Source organism: Dasypus novemcinctus, chromosome 18, assembly GCF_030445035.2.
Source record: "Dasypus novemcinctus isolate mDasNov1 chromosome 18, mDasNov1.1.hap2, whole genome shotgun sequence".
NCBI classification, from domain to species: domain Eukaryota; kingdom Metazoa; phylum Chordata; class Mammalia; order Cingulata; family Dasypodidae; genus Dasypus; species Dasypus novemcinctus.
Window position 1 is genome coordinate 21356614 of NC_080690.1, and position 26982 is coordinate 21383595.

The 26982-nt window shown below is 47.7% G+C and overlaps 1 protein-coding gene and 1 non-coding gene across 2 annotated transcripts in view; one reads left to right on the forward strand and one right to left on the reverse strand.

The window, feature by feature from the left end:
* CDH1 (cadherin 1) overlaps positions 1-26863 on the reverse strand; it is an 80554-nt gene extending 53691 nt beyond the window's left edge. Inside the window, exons 1-2 of the mRNA XM_004459603.5 lie at positions 26565-26863; positions 25658-25772 (exon numbers count right to left, since the gene is read on the reverse strand). Of these exons, the coding sequence (XP_004459660.1) occupies positions 25658-25772; positions 26565-26615 (166 nt within the window). The 5' untranslated portion in view covers positions 26616-26863. The remainder of the gene's footprint in view (positions 1-25657; positions 25773-26564) is intronic.
* On the forward strand, positions 394-524 carry LOC111764426 (small nucleolar RNA SNORA38). Its single transcript, XR_002797039.1, has one exon. It is a non-coding gene; the product is annotated as a small nucleolar RNA SNORA38 (small nucleolar RNA).
* Positions 26864-26982: the final 119 nt, after the last annotated feature.

Sequence of the window (26982 nt, forward strand, 5' to 3'; positions counted from 1 at the left end):
TATAAAATGGGCCTAGTGGCAATCCCTAAACCACCCGACTGTCATGAAGCATGTCAGGTGTGCGACTACATCTCAATAAAAACGCTTAACAAATAAATAATTGTGCAAGAACAGCCAGAAATAACAGCAGAGAGATTGAGAGGTGAAGAATCTTCCTGCTTGCCTGTTTTTTGTTTATTATTATTATGGAAATAATGAAAATGCTCTAATAATGATTGAAGTGATAAATGCGTAACTATGCAAAAAAAAAAGGATTAAATGAGAAAGCATAAAGGGACAGTATCTTGCCTGACATACAAGCCTGTTGGACATGGATTTTATGCACAGGTGGTTTTGCTGAAATCATGTATAACTCAAGACATGCTAAGTTTTCCCTTAAAAGTTAATGTAGGATCCTCCTACAAAGGCATGTCAGTGATTTTCTGTCCTTGGACACACAAGAATTGGAGGTAGAGAGATGTGGGCTTGAAGAAGTCTGGAGCAGCTTGCTCCCTGCAGGCTCAAGGTCATCCTTTCCCACACAGAAAATAAAATAAAATAAAAAGTGAATGTGGGGAAGCAGATGTAACTTGAGCAGTTGAGCTCCCATCTACCACATGGGAGGTCCTGGGTTCAGTTTCTAGTGCCTCTTTTTTTTCTCCCTGTGCCTCTAAAAGAAGACAAGCAAGACAGTAAGCTGACATGACAGGCTGGCACAGAGAGCTGACACAACAAGATGACACAACAAGAGACACAGGGAGGAAAGCACAATGAGAGACATAACAAAGCGGGGAGTGAGGTAGCTCAAGCTCAAGTGATTAGGTGCTCCCTCCCACATGGAAGGTCTTGGTGCCTCCTTAAAAAAAAAAGATGAACAGACACAGCAAGTGCAAACAATGAAGGGGTGAGAAGAAATAAATAAATCTTAAAAAAAAAAAGTGACTGGGAGTAAATGTAGCTCAAGTGGTTGTGCACCTGCTTCCCATGTAAAAGGCCCTGGTTTCAATCCCTGGTACCTCCTTGGAAAAAAAAGAAGTAAATGTGACAGATTCCCATTCTTTAAAAACTGCATATAAAGACCTTATTATAGAAGATTTTATAGTGGAGTCTCAAGTCTGAGCGATTCAAATACACACAATGTCAGTGCACTGTACAACAGCTAACAATGAATGCACTGTGTGTCGGCTGCTATGCTATGTAAGCACTTTTCATGTGCTTATTGTTTGTGTTCAAGAAATGTTGATCATTATCATTAAAAATGGTAGACGTATACAAACTATGTTTATCACATGCTACTATACTAAAAGATATCTAAAATAGTTTTACTTGGGGAGTTCTTAATGACTTTTAACTCCTAAATGTGCCCCTTTTGGGGGGGTCTGTGGAAAACAGATGAAAAGTAGAAAGGGGGATATTTAACCAAACACTCAGAATCATGAGCAAATGCTCTGGAAAATGCTCACATCTGAGCTTACACTATCTTGACCTTGGTATCTATTTTCAGGGACAATTAAATCATAACTTTTTGTTCCTTTGGAAAACAATACGCTGACACCACCAGATTTGTTTGCCTTAGATGCTTCAGATCTAGAAAGGTCAGCTACGCTTTATTACGGGGGAGAGAAATACAATGAGGCTACATCACTTAAGTCTTCTTAAATTACAAACTTGAATTCCATGTGTGGCTGGTCTGGGTATGGATATAACCTACTTGAAACCATGTGCTTGTCAAACACAAACACAGAACCTTCTAACTCCTCCTAGAATCCCACAGATGCTTCAAATTCTGCCCCCAAAGCAGGAGAAGACAAGGGGGCAAGGCAAGGCTGCCTTTCCTTCTTGCATTCCCTACAGTATTCACAGGGGCAGCTGTGATCGTGGGGCTGGCAGGTAAGATTCTCTAATAAGTAAAAAATATGCTAGGGGTAATAGGGGACATTTGACGGTGGACTGTTAAATGGTATTAGGGAATTGTAAACTTTCTCAGCAGTGATGATGGTTTGGAGGTTCAAAAGGCAGAAGTCCTCACTCTTAGGAGATGCTGGCTAAAGTACTTAGTGGTGAAGTACCTGCAACTTTCAAATAGCTCAGCAAAACAAATACACACCAGAGCATGTACTACTGTTATAATGGGAGAAAAAAATACACGTTAAAAGAAATACACACACAATGATATAAAGCAAATGATAGTAGAACCAGAACTATAAAACCCCTAGGTGAAAACACAGTAGTGTCTTAATGGTTACTTACATTTTACCCCCAAAGCATAAGCAACAAGAGGAAAAACAGATAAATGGGACCTCATCAAAGTTATAAACTTTTGTGCAAAGGACTTTACCACAGACATAAAGAAAGGGAGAAAATATTTGGAAATCACCTATCTGATAAGGGTTTAATATTCAGAATATATAAAGAAATCCTACAATTCAACAACAAAAAGAAAAACAACCCACTTTAAAAACAGACAAAAGGGGAAACGGACTTTGGCCCAGTGGTTAGGGCGTCCGTCTACCACATGGGAGGTCCGTGGTTCAAACCCCGGGCCTCCTTGACCCGTGTGGAGCTGGCCATGCGCAGTGCTGATGCGCGCAAGGAGTGCCGTGCCACGCAAGGGTGTCCCCCGCGTGGGGGAGCCCCACGCGCAAGGAGTGCGCCCGTGAGGAAAGCCGCCCAGCGTGAAAAGAAAGAGCAGCCTGCCCAGGAATGGCGCCGCCCACACTTCCCGTGCCGCTGACGACAACAGAAGTGGACAAACAAACAAAAGCAAAGAAACAAGACGCAGCAAATAGACACCAAGAACAGACAACCAGGGGAGGGGGGGGGGGGGGGGAATTAAATAAATAAATAAATCTTTAAAAAAATAAAAACAGACAAAAGAATTTAATAGACATTTCCCCAAAGATAGACAAACAGCAAAGAAAAAAAAAAGCACATGAAAATATGCTCAACATCATTAGACATTAGAGAAATGCAAATCGAAACCACAGTGAGATACCACTTCAGACCCAGCAGAACGGCTACTATTTAAAAAAAATGGCAAGTAAGTGTTGGGGAGGATATGAAGAAATAAGAACATTCATTAATGGTTGGTGGCAATGTAAAACGTTGCAGCCACCATGGAAGACAGTTTGGTGGATCCTCAGAAAGTTGAATAAAGAATTATCATATTACCCAGAAATCCCACTTCTAGGTATACACTCCTAAGAGTTAAAAGCAGGCACGGTTTTTTTTTTTTTAAAATAAGAATTTTCTACTATTTCTTTTCCTCCTCCCCACCCCCCTCCCCTCAAACCTGGGTCCTCCCATATGGTGGGCAGAGGCCCTATCACTTGAGCCACATCTGCTTCCCAAGCCTTGGGAGCTTTTGCATGGCAGTGGTTTTTTTTTTTAGGAAGGCACAGGTCACTTGACAGCAGTACTGACTATGGTTCCTACCTCAGAGTTGTGGTGAGGCATAAATGAGATATATACAGGTGGCTGTTATCCAGAGCTGGATACACTGTAAGCAATCACGGTAGGCTGCTGCTGTTCTCATCAAAATAAATGCATAAAGCATAAAAGATGTTCAGTGAACATTTACTGAACTTTTCTTGAATGGTCCATGGCTTGTTAATCTTAGTGAGCTAATTAACAAGACTTCCTTCTTTTCCTTAAGAGGTTGGGGAGGTGCAGCAATTGCCAAAACCTTAAATCAGAGGTGAGGCTTCAGAGCTCTTAATCTCATTTCAGCCCAATGATGGACCCAGCCCACCCCTCCAGGCACTGCCAAGGACCCTGTCTGCAAAGAGTCTTTGTGGTGGTGGCGGACAAGGCAAGGACTACTGACCATCAAGGAGCAACATGTAGGTAGTCAGTTGAGACAAGTGGCCCAGACCCCAGGTCCTTAATTCAGGGCCACAAGATAGTGCTGAACAGTTAAGCGCCTAGGCTTAGGGGTCAGGCGACCCAGGCGTTCAAACCCCAGCTCCACCTACACTACCTCGGGCATATGATATCTCGTTGGGCCCAAAATTCCTAAGAGGCTGAGAGAATTAAACAAGTTAATCCATGTATAACCCTTAGCACAATGTTACACCCAGAATAAAAGTTCAGTGAACACTGACTGCCCTTCCAGAGCCAGCAAAGAAAAGCAGACACTATCGGCAAACAGCGGGAGGAAGGTTCTGATTGAGCTGTAACAGTAAAGAGGATATCATGGGCAGGAACTAGTGTCCATCAACCAACCACCCAAACCCTCTCTGACATAAGAGCCTGCACTTAGCTGGCAACGTTCATTAAAGAAACAAGACTTATTGTTCCGGTCTCCTGCACATGATTGCCAAAAGGCACAGACCATTTTGGTGGACAGTGACGGCAGAGCCATTTATCTGTCCTTCAGTAGAGAGCCTAAACCAGAGCCGAGATCTAGCCTCTGCTGACCCCTCCAAGCCCGTCTCCCACTCTTTTTTTTTTTTTTTTGAAGATTTTTTAAAAAAATTTATTTCTCTCCCCTTCCCCTTCCCCGGTTGTCTGCTCTCTGTGTCCATTCACGGGGTGTGTTCTTCTGTGTGCGCATGGCTTCTTGTCAGTGGCACCAGGAATCTGTGTCTTTTTGCTGCATCATCTTGCGGTTGCCGTGTCATCTCTCTGTGTGTGCGGCGCCAATGCTGGGCATGCTGCACTTTTTTCACGTGGGGCAGGTCTTCTTACGGGGCACACTCCTTGAGCATGGGGCTCCCCTACGCAGTGGCACCCCTGCGTGGAAGGGCACTCCTTGCATGCATCAGCACTGCGCATGGGCCAGCTCATCACATGGGTCAGGAGGCCCAGGGTTTGAACCTTGGACCTCCCATGTGGTAGGTGGACACTCTTCTCAGCTGAGCCACAGCCGCTTCCCTAGATTTTGATCTGTATCTATATTTAACTGTAATCATTATAATGGGGCTGGTGTGAAAATTAAATGAGCTCACATAGGCAAAACCAAGTATGGATCAACAATTGAGGAGTTATTATTTGACACATATTAAAGATTGTTGGAGAACAACCAGTCACAAAATATAAAGAGAAATCAGGTCCAATTACAACTGGGAACTTTCCCATAAGGACAATTAGAAACTTCTGAAAAATGTTAAATATCTGAAAGTCATGACATGTCCAGAAATATTAAAAACAAAATAAAATCAGCAGATAAATCACTTATCTTGAAGCAAACCTGCCTAATGACAAAGAAAGGCAGCTAGAGGGGTACTCAGACTCATGCTCCACTGCCCTCTGAAATTTCAGGAGTGCATTTAGACTTGAATTTCTGAAACACCTGTGCATTTGCTGGATGTTATCAAACTCCACATGGATTAGTCAGGAATTATACTCCCCCACCCCACTCCCCCCAAAATAGAAAAGCAACTTTACTCCCTGTCCACAGCAAGGAAAGCCCCTAAAAATTCTTACTTGGCTTAACCTAAAACTGAAACCGCAGTTGCCTTATCTCCATGTTGGATCTATTTGCTGCTCAGCTTGAATTTCAAGCTGGTTTCTCTTGGGACATTTTGATGTTGGGCTGGGCAAATCATAAATAAGGGAATTGTGTTTGCAGATTCATAAGTGACAACTCATCCAAAACCAAGTAAGTTAACTTGTTAAATCATCAAGTAGAGTCTATGATATCTGGGCTGCCTCCCTACTCTAGTAGCCGGATGGATGGATGAATGGGCAGATGGATGGATGGACAGACAGAGTGGGTCTCTTGGCTATCCAAGCTCTCCTTCCCCAAAACACTGGAATTCTTCCATCACCAGAGTCCTTGCTGTTTGTCACACAACTTGCACCTTTTGCTCACTTCTCAAAGAACACATGGGCAGTTTGCAGCCCTGGACGTAATTTCCCCTTCCCTCTGTTGATGTTGCCCCTGGAACTGGTTCCCTCCTGCACTGATTCTCCTGCTTTGAGCCTAGCCCTGAATGCCTCTTTTTGGGACTTAGATGAAAGCCCTGGACCCTCTGAGCCAAACAACTTGCACTCTCTGGCACGGGCACTCTCGTGCGCCAGCTCTCTCTCTCACTCACACACACACATCTTGTCAACAACTTCAAGTGAGTTCACAGATCCCCTGGAGCCCAAGAATCACCTGGGGAGTGTGTAAAACACCCCACAAATCCCCCAGTTCACTTTGGCCTTGGGGTTCAAGCTCTGCAGGGGGGAAGCCCCTCAAAGACTGTCCTTTGTTAGTTTTCCAGGTGAGACAGAACCTGAGGCAGATTTGGGACCCCCTACTCTGGACCACCTTTTCCTTCCGGTGGAATCCAGGGACTACCAGTTCAAACTTAAGACCGGCTTACTTAAAAATGCGGATTCCCGGGCTCCACCCCAGATTTACAAACCAGAACAGAGGGTGGGGGGCAGACCCAACAGACTGCATTTTTAATTAGTTACTTGGTGGTTTTTAAGTAAGATAAAGACCGAGGCCCTTTCCCAAAACTACAGGGTTAAAAGGTTAAAGGAGCTGAAGGCCAGTAAACATTTGCTGATTAACAAATCAGCATTTCAAAGGGAGGGTGGGCCGCCTCCCCAGGTCTCCCCTCCCCCATTCCAGGTCCCGCAACCTAAGCCGGCTCCCTAGCCCCCTCCCCTGCCTTTTCCTCCCCCTTCCCACCTCCACTGCAGTGCTGGACCTCACCCCCTGAGGGGGCTTTACTGGACTCTGTTCCGGAGCATGAACTAGCGTCTAGGATGGCGATTTTTTTTCTTTTTTGAGGTAACTGGTGCCTGAGATTGAACCCTGCACTTCGTATGTGCAAAGCCAGCGCTCAACCACTGAGCCACATCAGCCTACCTTGAACCAGCCTCTAAATTCTCTAGTCTGTATTTTCTGTGTGTGGTCCCCACCCCGTCCCCACTGGAGGTAACTTCCACGTAGGTGGGGGGGGATTTTTTTCACAGCCAGATCCTAGTACCAGTCGGAATGCCTGGCACAGGGTAAGCGTAATTGGTTGAAGAAAGAATTAAAGTACTGGGCTCCGTGCCTGGCTGAGGCTGAGCACTCAGAAAGTAGTAGCTAGCACCGTAATTTCCTCTCAACTAAAAAGCAGAGGAATTGAATGCTCTAAATTAAGAAGCTTTTTTACAATTGATGTGTCTTTAGCAATAAACTCGGGGTGGGGGGGCCCTACCTTTTTAAAGGTCCCCATTACAGTTTAAGAGGATGGCCAGAGAAGGCTCCAAAAACAAAATGTGCTTTCTTTCCCAAAAAGGGTAGAACAAAATTTGATTGAAGAAAATAGGATTTTAGGAGTCTGGCTTCCTCTTCTCCATTGTAATGCATTCCTCCAGAAGTCCCAAAAAGATGGGAGATAAAAGTCGGCCCCATCCCAGGGGTACCTGCAGCCTAATTAATCCTCCCCCTGCGAGGAGACCCTCAAACAACCATTACCGAGTACCAACAACTTGCCAAGCACCGAGCAAGGAGCTGGGGGTAGTTCACGGGTCACCCTGCCTGGTGGTGAAACAGGAGAACCCAGGGAATTGGGAAGCAGCAAGATAAACCTGGGAGAGGGCGGGCGAGGGGTTAAAAGTCCCTCACCTGGGCCTTGGGTGCAGATCAGAGAAGGCTTCCTGGAGGAAGCACCGCCTGAGCCAGCCTGAAAGATGAGGTAGCCAGACCGGAGCGCTAGAAAAGGCTGCTCCTGGCAGGGGCAGGAGGCATCGAGCAGCAGGACCGAGAACCTTACTATTTGGTGAGGCGCGTAGACGGGCAGGACCCGGAGATCAGAAGCCAGCGCTGGGCCCCAGGCCTCAGTGCTCAGCTCCAGAGCCCAAGCGCCTGGGGACAGGGCCACGCTATTAACCACCAGGCTTCCCGGCCAAGGCTAGGGCTGCAGGGGCTAGGGGATGGGAAGAGGAGGGCGTGGGTGGATCTGGCTGGGGCCTTGCAGTGGGGACTGAGAGCCACAGGCTTTCCCACAGCTAGGAGCCCTAACCACGCAGCACGCCACCCCCTCTGCCGTCACCCCTCTCCCTTGCCCGCTGGGATCCACACAAGCGGGCCTCCCTCCTCTCCTGCAGACACCCCTGCCACCTCTGCCTCGGGGCCTCTGCTCTGGCTGTTTCCAGGGGTCTGGAATGCCCTTCCCGAGCCAGCCACGTGGCCTGCCATCACCTCTCTTGGGTCTTTGCTCAAATGCCCCCCTTCGATTGAGGCCTTCTCAGACTACCCCACTGTTTCCCAGCAAGCCCCCCATTCAGATCCATTAACATCTGTCACCACCCGCACTCTGAACGTTTTACACATTTATTACATTTATTGTCTGTTTCCCACACTGGAGCAGTCTGATATTGTTGATGAATTCCAAAAAGAAATATTGGATGGGGTTTGTAAACTGATCTTCTCTTCTGGGCATATTAGATTATATCGGATTCAGAGGTTTACTTAAGTAATTAGGTGAACCTCTTGTGCCAGGAGGGCTTTGAGTCCCTACCCTTTGGTGGGTGGGGACCCATAGATAAAAGGCTTGGCCAAGGATGGAGTTGAGGGTTTTTTGATGTTGGAGTTTTGATGTTGAAGTTTGATGCTGAAGTCTTAAGCTGAAGCTCTGGGAAGTAAGCTCACAGAGGAAAGAGAGAAGCAACCCCCAGGAAGAGAGGAACCCTGAACCCAGAGAGAAAGCAAGATCCTGGAAGGGAGGGACCCAGGAAGCCTGAACCCTCGCAGGCGTTGGCAGCTGTCTTGCTCTAACACAGGAAAATAGACTTTGGTGAGGGAAGTTACTTATGCTTTATGGCCTGGTATCTGTAAGCTCCTACCCCAAATAAATACCCTTTATTAAAACTGACCAGTTTCTGGTATTCTGCATCAGCACCCCTTTGGCTGACTAATCCACACACTAAAACGCAAACTCCACAAGGGCAGGAGAGTGTCTGGTTTGGTGCTGCATCCCCAGGCCCAGAACAGTGCTTGGCACATAGGTCACTAACTACTGACTGACAGATGAATGGACGGGGCCATCTGCCGAGACGGGCCCCTGGAAAAAGGAAGAATGTGATTTTGGATAGGCGTTTGGGATGGCTGCCCCAGGTCTGATGCCCCAGGACAAACCACGCTGGTTTCTGAGGGCCACGTGGAAGGGGAGCAGCTCCCCAGCAAAGCCAGGGGGGCTGACTCCATCCAGTGGTGCCCAGGGCAGGGAGAGGAAGGGGAGGACAACCTGCTGTTCTGGTTTTCCAGGTTCTCCCACTTGCTGAGTTCCTGCCAGCAGGACCCCACCCAGCCAGCCTGAGGCCACCTTACAGTCCCTCGACAGCCCCATCAGCCTCAGAGGCCAGACCCACAGGAGTTCTCACAGCTCCCCACCCTCCCAGGGTGACTCCAGACAGGGAGCTAGGTTTCATATTTGCCAACTGACTCACAGACCAAACATTCCCTTTGTCCCATTCCTGGTCCCCAGTATCTGCATGGGAGGCCCCTCTGCACACACCAGCCTGATGACGCACCGGTCTTACAAGATGCCCTGTCAGCCAACAACAGGCACCCCTCCCAACTCAGATGCCACCGCACATCCTAGGCCTGGATCCCCCTCAGCCCCCTGCGGAAGCTTCACCAGCTGCTCCAGCCCACACGGGCCTCTCCCCACCTGGATTCTGAATGCGCCCATTGTCTGATTACTTGGCATCTCAGCATTTTCCACCGCCTCTGGATTGATCTTCAAATCCTCCAGACAGGGAGGGCTCGTGTCTGATGCAAAGCACACAGCAGGCACTCAAACAGCGTGCTGGGGAGCCTCAGTCGGCTTCAGGTGTTTCTGGTGGTGTGTGATTAAAAACACCCTCCTCGGGATCAAGAGAATAAGGGAAGAGTTCCAAGGACTGACACGCAAAATTTTTCGGGGTGTATTATAAAGGGCTGAGGGTGTGGGGAGGTGTTACATCTTAGAGAATAATTCCTATTTCCATTTTTGGAAAACTCTAATTTAAAAACTCGCAAATAATAGGCACACATGGTCTGTAAATGCATGGAGAAATATCTGGAAGGATAGACACCAAATTGTTTACAGTGGCTACCTAAAGGGGGCCATCACAGGTGGGTCTTTACTTTTACTCTAAACACGTCCTTACTGTTTGGAATTTCTATTACTGGTCATTATTCAGTTTACTTTAGCTTTATAAAGGAGAATTTCAAACATATCCAAAAATAAAGGAAAACAGTAAAATGAGCCCCACATACCTACCGCTCTACTAGCCAGGTTTATTTCTTCTATATCCCTATCTGCTTACCCATCCCAGATGTGTACATATCTTTCCGTATGTAAATGTTAGGGTATACCTCTAACAGACCAGGACCCTGGATTTTTTTTTTTTTAAAACATAACCCAGGGAAACGGACTTTGGCCCAGTGGTTAGGGCATCCGTCTACCATATGGGAGGTCCGCGGTTCAAACCCCGGGCCTCCTCGACCCGTGTGGAGCTGGCCATGCGCAGTGCTGATGCGCGCAAGGAGTGCCTTGCCACGCAAGGGTGTCCCCCGCGTGGGGGAGCCCCACGCGCAAGGAGTGCGCCCGTGAGGAAAGCTGCCCAGCGTGAAAAGAAAGTGCAGCCTGCCCAGGAATGGCGCCGCCCACACTTCCTTGCGCTGACGACAACAGAAGCGGACAAAGAAACAAAAGCAGACAAAGAAACAAGATGCAACAAATAGACACCAAGAACAGTCAACCAGGGGAGGGGGGGAAATTAAATAAATAAATCTTTAAAAAAAACAAAAAAAACAAAAAAAAAACATAACCCAAGTCCCATTATTACTATTACATAATTTTTAAAAAACAAAATACTTTCCTCAAATCTTGTTTGGTGGTGGTAGGGTGTCAAACTATCTGTGTCATTCATACTGTTAACTGGTTTATCCTCCACCACCTCCTACAAAAGTGATTATGAAGAAACCTTAGGTAGTTTAAAAAAAAAGTCAAGTTAAAAGGGGCCTAAGGAGCTCTGAAATGGCTACCTGCAAACTCCTTGCCACCTCCTTCCAGCCTTTCAGATTTAAAATGGACCCCAAGAGAGCCAGCAGGACCCCTTTGGTTCTGGGTTTTCAGAGGAGGAGCCAGGATCTTGAAGCCTCATTGACCCAAAGGCCTAAAACTGGTAAAGGACTTCAGTGGCGGCTTGGGTGGACAGCTAAAGAGGGGATGGGTCTAGAATGCAGACACAGAAGAGGAGCTGCTGAGCACAGGGAGAAGAGAAAGTGGACCAGGCTGGGAGAAACGCCGTTTTCATCCCAACTCCATTAGCTGTGTGACCCTGAGTTAGTTACTAACCTCTAGAAGTTTGTTTTATTTTCCAAAAATGGAACTATACCATAGCACCTACCTCAAAGGTTGATGAAAGGAATAAAAAATATCAATTATGGAGAGTACTCAAATTGATACAATGGACATTATGGTTCTTGTTTAGCAATACTACTACTAATATTCTAGTCCTGATACCTATCAGCTGTGTGACCCTGGCCCACAGTGATCTAATGATCTAAGCTCACTGAACTTGCCTCTTCATTAGAAACATGAGGATTTTTTAAGGCCTCTTCTAATTCTGCCCCTAACAATGGGCTTTAAAATATATATCCTAGTGCTTCACAGACAATTACGGGACACTGTAGATCCCCCCAGGGCCCACTGGATGGAACGTGAGAGAGTCTGGGCTATGATGTGGACCATTGACTATGGGGTGCAGTGATGCTCAGAGATGAACTTACCAGATGCAATGGATGTGTCATGATGATGGGAGAGAGTGTTGCTGTGGGGGGAGTGGGGGGCGGGGGCGGTGGGGTTGAATGGGACCTCATATTTTTTGTAATGTAATTTAAAAAAATAATAATAAATAATTAAAAAAAAAAAAAGAAAAAAAAATATATCCTTTCTCCGTGAGTTTAGTGTTAAATAATTCTAAATTTTCCCCTAGAAGGAGGATCTATGAGAATTACGGAGACCTTGGCACTCACTCTTGGGAACAGGGTTGCAGTAGGCCGTGCAAGAGGACCCCCTGTGCTCACAGGTGCTTGCCGCATCAGAGGTGGGAAAGGGCTGTGAGTAATCAGAAAGCGTATTTCCAGTGCTTCAGGCCAATCCCAGAAGTCTTCCCTTAGTCCCTCCTGCTGCAATCGGTGCCCTCTTCCCTTTCATCCTACTTTCTAAGGAGCCATCAGATACCCTTAGAAGCATTTAAAAGCTGATTCCCTCTGGACTTTCTCAAAAGGCCAGGGGCAAAGGCCCTGTAGAGTCAGTCCTGACCCCATGTCATGCATCATCAGCAAATCTTGAAACCCAGTGTCTCTTCAATGCCCAGGACTGGCACAGATTCTGCCCTGCATTAGATACCATCCCTGGGCCAGAGACCTCATATCTGCAAGCATGTCTGCTCACAGCATCTAAAATGCCCTTGACAGTGTTTGTGATAGTAAAAAAGATCAGAAACACCTGAAATGTCCATCAATACGGGGCTGACTATGGAATAGAATACCGTACAGCAATTTTAAAAATGAGGAAAGTCTCCCATATTACATGAAAAAAACAAGGAGCAGAACAGAGTATAATATGCTAGCGTTTCTGTTAAAAAAAAAAAAAAAGAGGGAATGAGAAATCATCTATATTCCAAATTCAAGGAGCATTGGAAGAAAACACAAAATGATGGTTATGAGGGGGCCAGGTCCACAGAAAAGCCCCAGCTAGGTTCAGGTACCTAGGTGGCAGCAGAAGCTTTGGAAGCAGCAGACCTGGATTTGAATCCCTGCCTGTCACTCTCCAGCTTTGTGGCCTTGGACAAGTCACTAAATTTCTCTGAGCCTCAGTTTCTTCCCTCTGATTCTAATATTAGAATCAATTTCACAGGATGTGAACCAACCCAATAAGTTTTAACTATTGGTCAGCACAGATTAGCTTCATGATAGCATATGGATAAGCAAGGGCACTTGAAAAGGTGTCTGGCCAAGAGTTGTATCTCAGATGTGGGGAAGTCAAGGAAGAGGGGGAGCAGAGGATGAAACTCCTTTTCATCTTAATCCTTCTGTCTGGTCTCTTCAGTCTTTAGCATTTACAGGTTTTCTCACACTTGTGACACAAGCTAGAGCTGAAGGGTCTAATCATAACTATGTGCCCAACACTGAAAGTGCTTTACCTGTGCTAACTCACTGAATCCGCCTCACAAGCCTATGAAGTAGGAACTATAATTATCTCCTTTTTACAGGTGCGGGAACTAAGGTGCAGAAAGGTTAAGTAACTTGCCCAAGATCATATGGCTAACAAGTGAGGAGAGCCAGGATTTGCACCCAGGCAATGCTGTTCCTCACACCACCCTCCCCAATTCATCTTCTTCTCTGAAGGAGGTTCACAGAGACACATTCCTTCATTTTACAGGTTCAAAGTGAAATGAAGGCTGAAGATTCAAGTCACAATCTTCTTTATTTTTTTCAGGAAGTACCAGAGATTGAACCCAGGACCTCGTACATGGGAAGCGGGTGCTCAACCACTTGAGCTACACAGCTCTAAGTCACAACTTTGCATCAAATCTCTGTTGAAATCAGGAATAAAACCTCCCACCTGCTAAGTGGTATCTGGTTTCCTAGGTTCAAAAGCCTCCAGGAATTTAATTCCCAAAGTCTTAAATATTCCCACAGTTCAGGTGAGAGGATTAGCAGAAAGGAGGGGAAAAAATGAAGGGGCGGGGTGTAGGAGGAACCATAAGTAAATTCCAAAGTAAAAAAAAAAAATCAGCATAATAGTTAAATAGTTAAAACCAAAAACTTAAATGACAAGCTCTGAAACACCTATCAGCAAAGTCATAGAGAGGATTGAGGATTTCTTTTTAAATGTAGAATTGAGGAAGTATACCTACAAATCCTAATTTCTCCAGAAAGTTTACTGATGATTACAAGCTTGGGAGTTCGGGTGGTAATGAAATGGTCACATGAACTCCCAGCAGCCGTCGAACACACAGTCATTTCTCCAAATCACTGGGCTCCTTGCTGAAGAGTAACAGATAAGGGCCAGTAGCTCTGGGGAGTTGTAAGAGCCGGCACCTAAACTACCCGTTACTATCAGAGGATGATGTCAGAGCTGATTCAACCTCTGAGACCGAAAACCTCCCCAAGGAGGCCTCTCGATGGCGGTGACTCAGGGCTCCACCCCGCCTGTCAATAAGTACCCCGTATGTTCCATGGCTGACTCAAGGGGTGAACTTGCCTACAGGAAAAGCTGTTGAGGAGGAAGCCCGCGGTCTGAAAATCCTCATGCTCGGTCCAGGTTCAGTCTAGCAGGTCCTGGGACACTAGTATAGGGCGCCCCTCGCCCCCCAATCTCTGCCTGAGAGGGCTGGATGCCTCTTTAGGATGATTTCATCCCTCTGCCCTGAGGAGGTTAAGGAAATGAGACTACAGCCCCTTGGGCAACATGCCAAGGGGTGGGGTGGCTTGGAAAGAGCCTTAGATCTTGGTTTGAATCCCATACCCTGTAAAGGAGACAGGTCACAATTAGCCTCAGGATTATTCCGCTAGAAAAAGGCCTGCCCAGCGAGTAGTCTTTTGAAATGGTACCAGAAGAATATGGGAAGTCCATTTCCCTCAAGACATCTTCCAACAATTCAAACAGTTACTGAGCACCTAACTTCTACAGATCTTTACTCAAGTGTCATTTTTCTTAGAGATGACTTCCCCAGAATCCCCTCAGTACAACACACCTAGTTCTTACCACCTTCCTGCTTTAAGTTTTTTTTCTCGTCTGTAGATCACCATCTGTCATTCTCTACCTGTCTCCTCCAGTTAGAATGGAAGCTATACCAGGGCAAGTATTTTTGTCTCTTTTGTCCCTTGTTTTATCCCTAATGACTAGCAAACTGGCCAGCAGGTGCTCAGCAGAAATCTGTTCAGTGAATGTCATCCAGAGGAAATTCTCTCCCCTGAGACCTTCCAAACAGGGAATATGCACCTAGAATTATCCTGGCTGGCCACAGATCATCTTGTTGGTCTCCTTTTCCTGCTGTAAAGAGCGTAGACTTTGGAGTCCAACACCCACTGACCATAAGGCCAGGCTTTACCACTTCCTGATGGCGTGATCTGCACCTTCTTGCTTAGCCTGCTGTGTTCCCAGCTGTCACATTTCCCAGGGTAGATGTGAAGTTTAAAGGAGAACATAGGGAAAGAGCTCAACCTATAGTAGGTACACGTCCACATATTGTTGTTACAATGAAAATACAGAAAACAAATAATTTTTTTTAGTAAAATTGCATGTGACATCATAAGATCAAAAAAATTTAGTCATTGCTTATCTGGAATTCAAATCTAACTGAGCATCCTGTATCTTTATTTGCTAAATTTGGCAAGCCTACCCATTTGGTGATTATCTTCCTGAAGGAAGGTCGAGATCTTGTACATAAAAATTTATAAGCTATTGCTCCACAGCACTTTTTAATTAATATTTGTTGGTCAGATGGATTTTGGAGCCTAAGGGGGAAAAAAAATATATATATATATATTTAAATCTTAGCCAAGAGCTCATAAGCTAGTCTTAAATTTTTATCTGAGTTTTTCTCTTAACAAGCTCCTTCCAGGCTCTTGCCCATTGCCAAGAGGTGGGAGAATGGACACCAGGTCTTGAACAATTAATGGGCCTGAAGGATGCTGGAGATACCCAGGTGCAAGGTGTTGGATGTATCTGGGAGCATTACTCAAGGAAGGTGTTAGCCAAAAACAGGAAACCAAACAGATGGCCCTGGCGGGCTCAGGTATCTGTTTAGATTTTGATCTGGTACTTCATTACACCAAGAAGTGTGGGGCAGAAATGGCTCATCTGACCTTAGACTTTAGAGCCTGCAAGCTGTTTTGTAACAAGACAATTAGGTAAGGTTACACCAGGGGTGTGCAGGGCTCAGAGAAATTGGGGAGTGCCAAGCAGAAGCTCTGAGATCGTCCCCTTCTTGTGTCCTTTCTATGGCTCATACTAAGCACTATATTTTCTTTTTTAAAAAGTCACCACAGTGGAATATCCTCCAAAAGATATGAATAGATGTGTATAGAAATGCTGAAACCTCTTTCATTCATTCATTCAACACTTACTGAGCACCTTCCATGTGCCAGTTTCTAGATGCCATATAGCCTGTGAATAAGACAAAAATCCCTGCCCTCCTAGAGTTTATGTTTTAGTGGGAGAAGTCAGATAATGAACGGGAGAAACAAGTGAAATAGGTAGCATGTTAGATGGAAAAGTGCTAGAGAGAAAAACAAAGCAAAGAAGGGAGAAGGGGAGCAAATGGGAGAAAGGGTAACAATGGAGCAAAGACTTAAAGACCATAAAGGAGTGAGCCATGCAGGTATCAAGGGAAAAGTATTACAGGCAGAAGCGACAGCGAGTGCAAAGGTCCGGGGGTAGAAGTAAGCCTGGTGGGTTCTAAGTACAGCCAGGAGGCAACATGGCTGGAGGAGTGTGGAGAAATGAGGACAAAAAGTGGGGGGAGGAGGAGAGGAGTAGGTCATGGAATCCTTGTAAGTCACAGAAAAGGACTTTGGCTTTTTATTCTGTATGAAATGGGGAACCACCAGCATGTTCTGAGTAGCTCTTGAGCAGGAGTGATATTTTCTAACTTACATTTTTAAAACCATCACTCCATCACTCTGCCAAATGGAGAAAAGACTGTATTGGGAAAAGAGGAGAAGGGGAGCAGGGAGACCAGAAAAGAGGCAGTTGTGACAAATCTAGATGAAAGCACTCAAATATCTCTTTGGGGAAAACTCTTCTGGGAATGGAGAAAGTTCATCTGTGTGCTGGAATGCCAAACCGCAGAAACAGGTGTTCTTCTTAGCCTTTAACTTGCCCAGGTAAGATAAAACGGGAAAAGCTTTTGGCTTGTTACAAGCCCTCCCCTAATTACCAAACCAGCTAATTATTACCTAGGCCTTGGCAAATTATCCCATGGGGTCCTGTGCTGGCAGTTTATGATCTTGCTCATAGGTAACAGGTTCAATCCTTTCAGGGAGGCCCCATTAAGTCCTGGCTATAATACCTGAGCTCACAAGGGTCGTATGGGTGTATTCCCCCTTTTAGGAGAGAGATCCCCAACCAGATCTCTATCTGGCTCAAGCACCTTGAGTAAGTCCCAGTTGGAACATGAGTTTATGTAGAACATTTTTTAAAATTAATTAATTATTTTAAATGTTACATTAAAAAATATGAGGTCCCATATACGCCACCCCCCTATGTAGGACATTTATTTTTTTATCTTTTATTTTATCCCCCAGTTGTCTGTTCTCTGTGTCTATTTGCTGCATGTTGTTCTTTGTCCGCTTCTGTTGTTGTCAGCGGCATGGGAATCTGTGTCTCTCTTTGTTGCGTCATCTTGCTGCGTCAACTCTCTGTGTATGCGGCGCCATTCTTGGGCAGGCTCTCCTTACGGGGCGCACTCCTTGCGCGTGGGGCTCCCCTACGCAGAGGACACCCCTGCGTGGCAGGGCACTTCTTGCGCGCATCAGCACTGCAAGTGGGCCAGCTCCACACGGGTCAAGGAGGCCCGGGGTTTGAACCGCGGACCTCCCATGTGGTAGATGGACGCCCTAACCACTGGGCCAAGTTTGCTTCCTGTAGGACATTTTTAATCACCAATCTTTTTTTTTTTTTTTTTAGGAGCTATGGGGGATTGAACCCAGGACCTCATACATGGGGAGCAGATGCTCAACCACTGAGCTACATCGGCTCCCCAATCTCCAAGCTTGAATGCTAATATAATTAAGATTTTCAGGGACCCGAAAAGTTAAAAGACAGAAAGAAAAAGAAGAGCATTTATTTGGAAGTGAAGGCCAAGAAGGGAAGAGGCTGAAAATCACTGATAAGCAATTGTCTTTTCAAAGGCAGAAGATATTGAATTCTAACATCACAATTAAAATTCATAAGATGCAAAGAGCAGGAATTCTTTTCCCTTAGAGGTGAATCAAGTTCCACTGGAGATGCAGAGTTTGGCCACAAGGCAGTAGAGGGCAATGGATAAGAGCACAGGTTTTGGATGCCAGTGGGGATACAAATTGATAAAGAGTCCTTTATGGAGGGCAATTTGGCAATATCTGTCAAAACTACAAATGCAGATATATGACCCAGCTGGCCCCCCTGTGCAAATTCATCTTCTGAATATATCAGCACCGGTGCAAAAGGATATATGTACCAGGTTTTCCCTGCAGCACACAATCCAGTAACCATCTATTGGGGGCTGGTTAAGGAAACTACTGTACATCCACACCATGCAGCTGTAAAAACATAAAAGAAATGTGGAAGTTCCTTTTTGTACCAATTTAGAGAGAACGCTCAGATAGACTGTTGGGAGAAAAGCAAGATACAGAATAGTGTTATCATATGCTATTCTTTGTGTAAAAATACCACAGTGTTAACTTTACATTTGCGTAAAGAAATAAGACTATTTTTGTATCTCCATAAGGATACGAAGAGACTAATAAATTAGTTACCTGCGAAGAACTAGTTATCTGTGCATTGGGGGAAGAATTGGGTTTAGAGTGGATGGGGTGGGAAGAAAACTATTCACTGTCTCACATGCACACACACACATAAATGTATATATGTGAAAATGTACATTTAAAACATTTTAGGCATGTTAAGATTTGCCTACTAAAAGAATAGAAAGAGGGAAGCGGACTTGGCCCAATGGATAGGGCATTCGCCTACCACATGGGAGGTCTGCGGTTCTCCTTGACCCGTGTGGAGCTGGCCCATGCGCAGTGCTGCTGCGCGTAAGGAGTACCGTGCCATACAGGGGTGTCCCCTGCATAGGGGAGCCCCACACGCAAGGAGTGCGCCCCATAAGGAGAACCGCCCAGCGCAAAAGAAAGTGCAGCCTGCCCAGGAATGGCACCGCCCCACACCCAGAGTTGACACAAGATGACTGCAACAAAAAGAAACTCACATTCCCTGTGCTGCTGATAAGGATAGAAACGGTCACCAAGAACACACAGCAAATGGACACAGAGAGCAGAACGCTGGGGGGGGGGGGTAATAAAAAAAATAAATCTTTAAAAAATAAAAAAATAAAAGAATAATAAGAGAAAACTCTCCATTACCATTATCTGTTGATCAATGGACCAAGACCCAAGCCCTGAGGTAGCCTGGTCCAAGCTGGCCACTCCTTGCATCCTCTGAACAATTTCCCATCCTGGCAGCATTCTCAGACTGTACTGAAATTACCTGCTTAGGAGGGTCTCCCAGAGTTTCTGGAATCTATTTGAGAGCAGGGGCTGGGTCTTAATCAACCACGTTAGCACCACCAACCCTGCACACACCTGAGAGAGAGGTTTGTGCACTGGCTAATTCTCTGGGCCCCCTGTTCCCACCCGTCGGCCATTCCACTTGGCACCCACAGAGCTCTCCTCACCAGCTGGCAAGGCAGAGTGAGGCCCAGCCTTAGCCCTCCCCAAGGGTGACCTTCGATCTGTGACCTTGAGGCTGGACAGCCAGATGCCCCACGACCTGGCTGGCACCAGGTATTTACTCGTCAAACATCTAGGACCTAGCCCAAGGGATTGTCCAGGGCAGTGAATCGGCAGCAGCAGACACCTGCGGAGCTTTTAAAGACGCTGAGTCTAGAACCCCACCCTCAAGAGATTTAGCTCAGTGGATCTGCAGTAGAAAACGTTCTGAAGTGACCCGGGTGACTCAACATCGGCCACTTCAACGTTGGCCACGTGGGGTGAAGCACAGTCCCTGGGGCTGGGACACAGCAGTTTTGGCACTGGAAGAACCAAGAGGTAACCTCATCTGTATTAGGAAATATTTTTAGAAACTAAGAGGAAGCTGACAAGTTCAAGGTCATCCTGCTTCCCCACCCCCAGCTGCTCCTGGCCCCACTCTTTCCACCGCAGTTTTTTGTTGTTGTTGTTTAGGAGGTACCGGGGATTGAACCCAGGGCCTTGAACATGAGAAGCAGGGGCTCAACCACTGAGCTACATTGCCCCCTCACCTCAACTCTAAACTTTATTCCTGAGCAGGTCCCCCTCTCCTGCCCCACAGGGAAACCCACTTGAGCACAGCCCAGGCTGAATGCATCGTGGCAAGGAAGAAAATGCCATAGAATTTCCTTTTCTAATAAAAGGCACTCCAGTGGAGTCACTTTTTGCAGAGCAGTGTTTGCTTAATTCAGAAGTAGAGAGTGTGAGGAAACTGGTTTGGCTGGTTTGCTGGGCGGGAGGGAGCGCAGGGAAACATTTGAAGCCGAGGTAAAACACAGGAGAGTCTCAAACAGAAAGTGCCAAGAATATGGGGTGCGGGGAGGGGAGGAGTTGGGGGGGGGCGGTGCTGTGAAACAGCAAGAGCTAAAATGTACAACTCACTGAGCGCTTGACACCTGTCACCCTATGAATTGGGTACTATTGTGTCCATTTTACAGATGGGAAGCAAGGAGCCCTACCTGGACTTAAATTTCCACAATTTAACTCAAGAAACTGCTAAATTTTGTGAAGATGCCCTCAGGGCCAGGGTGGTGGAGTGGGGATTGGAGAAGGAAAAAGGAAAAGTGCAGAAAGAGGTAGAGAAAGCCTTCTCAACAGTAACAAGCACAAGCTGGGGAATACAAAAGGGAAATTTAAAATTCTCACACACACACACACAACACATACATGGAAGGGGAAGGAAAGGAAGATGCACTACCACAAATCGCTTTTTTTTTTAATTAAATAAAACAGAAAAACCCAAACTGCTAACTGCCTCTTCCATTTGGCTTCAGATTTAAGATTTCCCTTCTCTGCCTGTGGATCCGACTGCAAGAGCAACTGGGCGCGCAGCCCTTACTAGCGTATTAGAAAGTTCTGAAAGACCAGACTCTTCACTGCCCCTTTACTGTAAAGGCCAGTGAAGAGTCTGGCCTTTTATTAGAAAAGGAAATTCAATGGCATTTTCTTCCTTGCCATGATGCATTCAGCCTGGGCTGGGCTCAAGTGGGTTTCCTGTGGGGCAGGAGAGGGGGACCTGCTCAGGAATAAAGTTTAGAGTTGAGGTGAGGGGGCAATGTAGCTCAGTGGTTGAGCCCCTGCTTCTCATGTTCAAGGCCCTGGGTTCAATCCCCGGTACCTCCTAAACAACAACAACAAAAAACTGCGGTGGAAAGAGTGGGGCCAGGAGCTGACCCAAAGCCATAGTGTTGGAGAGCAAAAAAAATAAAGCCCAGATCTGAGTGGTAGTGAATATTTATTCACCCATTCATTTGTTTGTTCAAAATAATATTTAAGTGCCTATTATGTCCCTAAAAAATATTACCATTTAATGATTTTTTTTGTCCTTTATACATGTTCTCAGTTGCATTTATGTTCCATCCTTTCCTCCTCCATTTATTACTGTATCCAGGGTCTAGCCCAGCACTGGTGCAAAATAGACACTCCTATTTGTTGAATAAAAGAACAAACATGCACATTTAATTCCCACAACAACCCATAAATATTATTATTCCCCCGTTTTACAGATAGGGAAACTGAGGCTCAGAGAAATAAAGTGACTTACTCAAGATCACGTAGCGAGTAGGTGAAATTCAAATCTGGACCATTCACATACTTATTACCCACTGAACTACACTAACCAGCCCTACTGATTTCATTCCCACCCGCTGGGAAGCCTAACGTTCTGAGAGATGGGGGTGGGGGGTGACACAGAGCAGGAACCCAGCAAGGTCGAGTCCAAATTGTGACAGCTGCCTCTTGGGGCTTTTCGGGTTTTGGCAGCTTCTGGGAGCTGTGAGAGCCGACTGCTTTGGCGTCTGGCTTAGCTGGGGCTCCGCCTGGAAGGGAACGTGTAACAGACACCAAGGAGAGCATTTCCGAAGAGAAGCCCCACCCAGTAAAAAGCCCCAGAGAGCAAACAGGGGTTTCCATAACCACCTGGCAAAGAAAAGTGGGCAGGTCGAAGGCCCCACGGAAGGAGCCGCCACCAGCTTTCCTTAAATGGCCTCGCAGGGCCCAGGACCAGGTCTTTTCTGCCTCGGCCCTCGGCGAGACACAAAGGCAGGGGCAGAAGGGCGGGCCACTAGCCTCCTTTCCTAGCAAGCTCTGCATCAGCCCGTCACAGGCGTCAGGAATAGGCAAAGTGACATTTAGGAGTTTGAAGGGTGGGGGAACATCTGATGAAGGAAGGTGGTTCCCCCAAACAGGTTTCCGTGCTCCGTTTAACTGAAGGCCCTGTGGACTGTTTTCACCACCTTTCAGCACATTTTTCAGAAAGAAGGGGAAATGGGTGTGTTTAATTCTCACAGGTGGGTGCCTGTGAGTTAGGTCACCTCATCAAGCAGCCAGAGCTCAAACCAGGGGTTCTTAACAAGGGGTCCGTGAGCTTGAATTGGAATTAAAAAAAAACAAACATTCCTGTGGGGCTGTTGGTGCAGGTGTGATATAGTTATTAAATGATCCACAGTATGGTGCGGTCTTAGTAAGGGGTCTATGGTTTTCACCTGATTGGCAAAGGGGTCCATGGAACAAAAACATTTAAGAACCCCTGCTCAAACCCACAGTGCAGGCTGTTCGTCCAAGGCCAGACCATAAAGGAAGCCCAGCAAGGAGAGCTCAGGTCAAAAGCCTATCTGCTTTGCTCGTGTTCAGTCCCCCAGCCCCACCCTACCCCCAACAACTTAAAGCTGTGCTCACTAGGCTATTCCTTCCAAGATCCAGAGCAGTCTTAATCCGCTGGGTTTCTCAAAGCACAGCGCTAAGAGATAGGAAAAAAACAATCAGAAGCTCCCTTCGAAAACCTCAATTTACATTTGACTTTTTAAATGATCTCCATTCTAGAACATTGAGAGAAACCAACGGAATAGACACACGAGTGAGATGGGAGGGTCAGCCATCTTGTAAGGCACAGGAATGACCTGGGCAAACTGCCCAGAGGACCTCCAAATTCAGTCAAAACCCACACCCTTCAGTCACCTGTGGAGAAGAAATGACAGGTTCCTTGTTTTCCCCGTGCAGCAAATTCTCCACCGAGCCCCTGTTTAAACCTGGTGCTAATGTCTCATCCCTCCATTTCCCTAATGTCCAAGGAGAGTGAGGCCACCTTCCTACATCCTGGGCTGCCTTTTAAAAATCACAAAGCCAGTTCCTAAAGTAACCAAAAGACACTTTCATCCTTGGGTGATTCCACATTAGACAAACACAAAGAGACCCTAAGGTCCAAATCAAGAAAAAAAAGAAAAGAAGAAGAAACATCAGAAAATCTGTTGAGTGGGGCGAGGTCTGTGGCCATAAAGGGAACTGGAACCAGCCACACAAGAAGCCTGTGGAGTAGAGGCTGGAGCTGCCTCTCCCATATAAGCCACCTGCCGCCGCCTGCCCTCCACTTGCCACCTGGTCTGGTCTGAACCTGGTCTGGTCTGATCCATCTCTATCACCACCATCTCCTCTCAGGGGTCCCACCCTGTAACACCTCTGCTTTCCAGGGCACACCTGGAGGAGTCTTCTTCACAAAGCACACAGATTACCCAAACACCTTCCTTTCTTTTTTTTTTTTTTTTTTTTTTTTTGAGATTATTGAGGAGAAAGGGAAGGGGAAGAGGAATAAGACCCCGGCTGTGGCTCCCTGAGCAGATTACAGAATCCCTCTGTGCTTCAACTTCTGCAAAACAGAACTGCGCCCACCTCAGAGGTTGTTGTGAGATTTAAATGAGACAAGAGGTGAAATGCTTGTCCCAGAGCTTAGTGCAAAAGCGAATAACAGGGGAGTGGATATAGCTCAATGATTCACCATCTGCCTCCATGTACCAGACCCCGGGTTCAATCCCCGATAACTCCTTAAGAAAAAAACAGAAACATATAACAAGAGCTGCTATTAATAACAATGGTAACAATTATTATTAAAATATATTATTAGGAGCGGATGTAGGCCAAGTGGTTGAGCACCTGCTTCCCATGTACAAGGTCCCAGGTTGGACTCCCAGTAACTCCCAAAAACAAAAACAAAAAAAAACAACTCTCACTGGGGAGCAGATGTAGCTCAGCAGTTGAATGCCTGCTTCCCATGTACAAGGTCCTGGGTTCAATCCCTGGTACCTCCTAAAAAGAAAAATTATTTTTAAAAAATATAGTGTGTGTGATCTATTTACCTTTTTAAAAAAGACAACAAAAATAAATTTTAAAATATAAGGAAAATAAAGAACAAAAATAAAAAATATATAAATATATTTTAAAACATAAGTATATATATTATTGTCCAGACATTATGGATTTGGGGGTGAGGGGTATAAAAACCAGAAAAACCCTCCCTTGGGGCTATCAAATGTGCTCACCTGGAAAACAGATGAGCACCTGTGTTGGGATACCACACATACACACACGCCTGCCCCACTCTAAGTCTGGGTCAAGTTTACCTCCTCCCAGTAACCAGTCTTTATTGCCCACTGATTGCACCAAGATATCCCAGGCCACCCACACCCTTTGGCACCTAACTGCCCATGTCCCAGTGTTCTCCTAAGGAGGTCTTGGGACATTCCCCAGATTCTACCAGAATGTGAAATACCGAGGGCAAGGCTGGAGTGCCCCATCCCTGCATTTTTTCAACTTGCAGGGTAGGGCAGGGCAAAACACAGGGTAGAGAATGGTCGATGCACTCCAACATCAAGCAGACAACACTTCCTTTCTGACCCAACAGAAAGCTCCACCCAACACAGATGGCGCTTGGAAAAGCAAATATGCTTAATCGATCGAGCCACAGTTTCTTTGGGGAAAAAATGCCACCCACTGTTGGAACAACTTCCAAAGTTCAAAAACAAATTTAAGGGAGCGGATGTAGCTCCAGTGATAGAGCACCTGCTTGCCATGTACAAGGTCCTAGGGCAGCTCCCCAATCCTCCTACAAACAAAGGAAAAAGACCAATTCTCATTGGAGAGGGGATGTAGCTCAGTGGTTGAGCCCCTGCTTCCTGTGTATGAGGTCCTGGGTTCCATCCCCAGTACCTCCTGAAAATAAATAAATAAGATTGCTGATTTTTCAGGTGGCCAAGGACTGGAAAATAAACATGCCCGGGATGTGGGTGATTCTTCTTTCTAAACAGTGTTTATCGATACTCGCCCAGTCAACCCAGCTCAAGGGGGAGGAGAAAGTCCTTTGATAAGAAATAAAGCACCTGCTAACCAGCGAAACCAGAAAACAAACCAACTCTTTCCCTCGCTCCTGCCCCTGGGCAACAGTGAAGTGGAACAAAGCCAACTCCAGAATCCTGATTATCACAGTGATAAGGCCTGAGAGTCGCACTGGCCGTTTGTGTGCGTTTCCATCCCCTGAGTCAGAGCTATCAAGCTTTTTTTCAAAAGCCATTATTCCTTGAGAACCTGTATGGAAATGTTGTCACCTCTGTGAGCAAAAGCCTGCACTGCTAACCAGGAGAGGGCTCCTCAGTCATCCCAGAGATTGGGCCGACCTGTGGCTAGGAGCCGGATCCCGGTTCAAAGAACAATGCTGACCCCGAGCGAGCGGACTCGCCCCTCGGAGCCCCGACCTGCGCGCTCGGCGGTCAAAGGGGCTCCTCCCTCTCCCCCCGGCCTCCCCGCGGGCTTTTGCCCACTGACAGGACAGGCCAGCCTCTAAAGTTGTCAGGACCGCTTGAGGCACCCCGAAGGCCTCCAGGAAGCGCCCCCCACGCCCTCGTAACCCCGTCACGCGGACAGGGCGCCCCCCTCGCCGCAGTGCTCGTCACGGAAGGCGCGCCCCACCTCTGCCCAGGACGTGGCCTCGGGTCAGGTGCCGCCGGGGCACGGTGAACGTGTAGCTCTCGGCGCCAAAGCCAGGGCGGCACGGCTCCGGCTCCTCGCAGTGGCACGGCGAGACCTGGGGGCGGGGAGGTAGGGAACCTGGTTACTCCGCGGGGTCCCCCCCTGCCAACACCGAAACCAGCAGCGCCGCCCCTCCCGCGCTCGCGGCGACGGGACGGCAGGAGGCACCTCCCTCTCCCTCTCCCCGAAACCTGCGGCCGCCCAGTCCCTGGGAACCCCCAGGAGAGGGGGGCTGCTGGGCCACCTCCTCACGACCCAGCCCCTTTCCTTCCAGTCTCTTTCTGGTTGGTCAATTTCACTGGAGGCGTCTTCCGGTCCCCACTTTCCTCACATCGGCAACGCCGAAGTCCAGGTTCTCATACAGGAGGCGCCCCACGCCCTCCTGACCCCCCAGTTTCGCTCCCTTATCCCAGGGGCGCCCCGTTCCTCCGTACCACCCTTTCTTCACTCAGAAGGTGCCTTTATTTCTAACGATCCCCTTTGCCTTGCCCCCGCGATCGTCCCCCCTACTTCTGGGGTCTCCATTCCTCGCACCCGGGCGCCCCATTTTCCGTCTCCGGAGCCCCACCCTGCTCCACGCCCCTGGATCCCGAAGCCTGCCGCTGGGCGCGCCCCCCACCTCGGCCATTTGCGGGAGGAAGCGGGCAAAGCCGCGCTCGCCTCTCACCGGGTCCCACTCCCACCTCCGCCGAGGCCAGAGCGCGGAGCAACGTCCAGGCTGAGCGGGTGCTGGGGTCCCAAACTTTCTCGGGAAGGGGCGGAGAAGGCGGGAGAGAAGAGGGTTGCGGGGCCGGGAGAGGGTCGTGAAGCCGGAAGGCGGCCCCCCAAGAGAGGGCACCCGACGTACCTGCAGCAGCAGCAGCAGCAGCGCGAAAAGCCTGCGGCGTGGAGGGCCCATGGCCGGCGGCGCGGGGGTCGAGAGGGGTCGGGGGGCTCGGGCTGGCCGGGCTGGACGGGGCTGGATCGGGCTGGACTGGGCTGGACGCTCCCAGGACTCACGCAGGATCACAGGTGCTCTGCGGCTCTGCAAGCCACTGAGGCCCACAGCGCCGAGGCCGCCAGGTGAGCCCGCACGGCACCACCCCTGGCGCCGCCGATTGGCTGAGGACGCACCTGCCCCGACCGCAGCCAATGAGCGGCGGCGCGGGCTACAACTCCCTCCACGGGCAGGGGGCGGGCAGCCCGCCCCGGCCCCGCCCCCGGCCCCGCCCCCGGCCCGCCCCCGCCCCCGCCCCCGGCCCCGCAAGGTCCGGGTGACCGCTCGC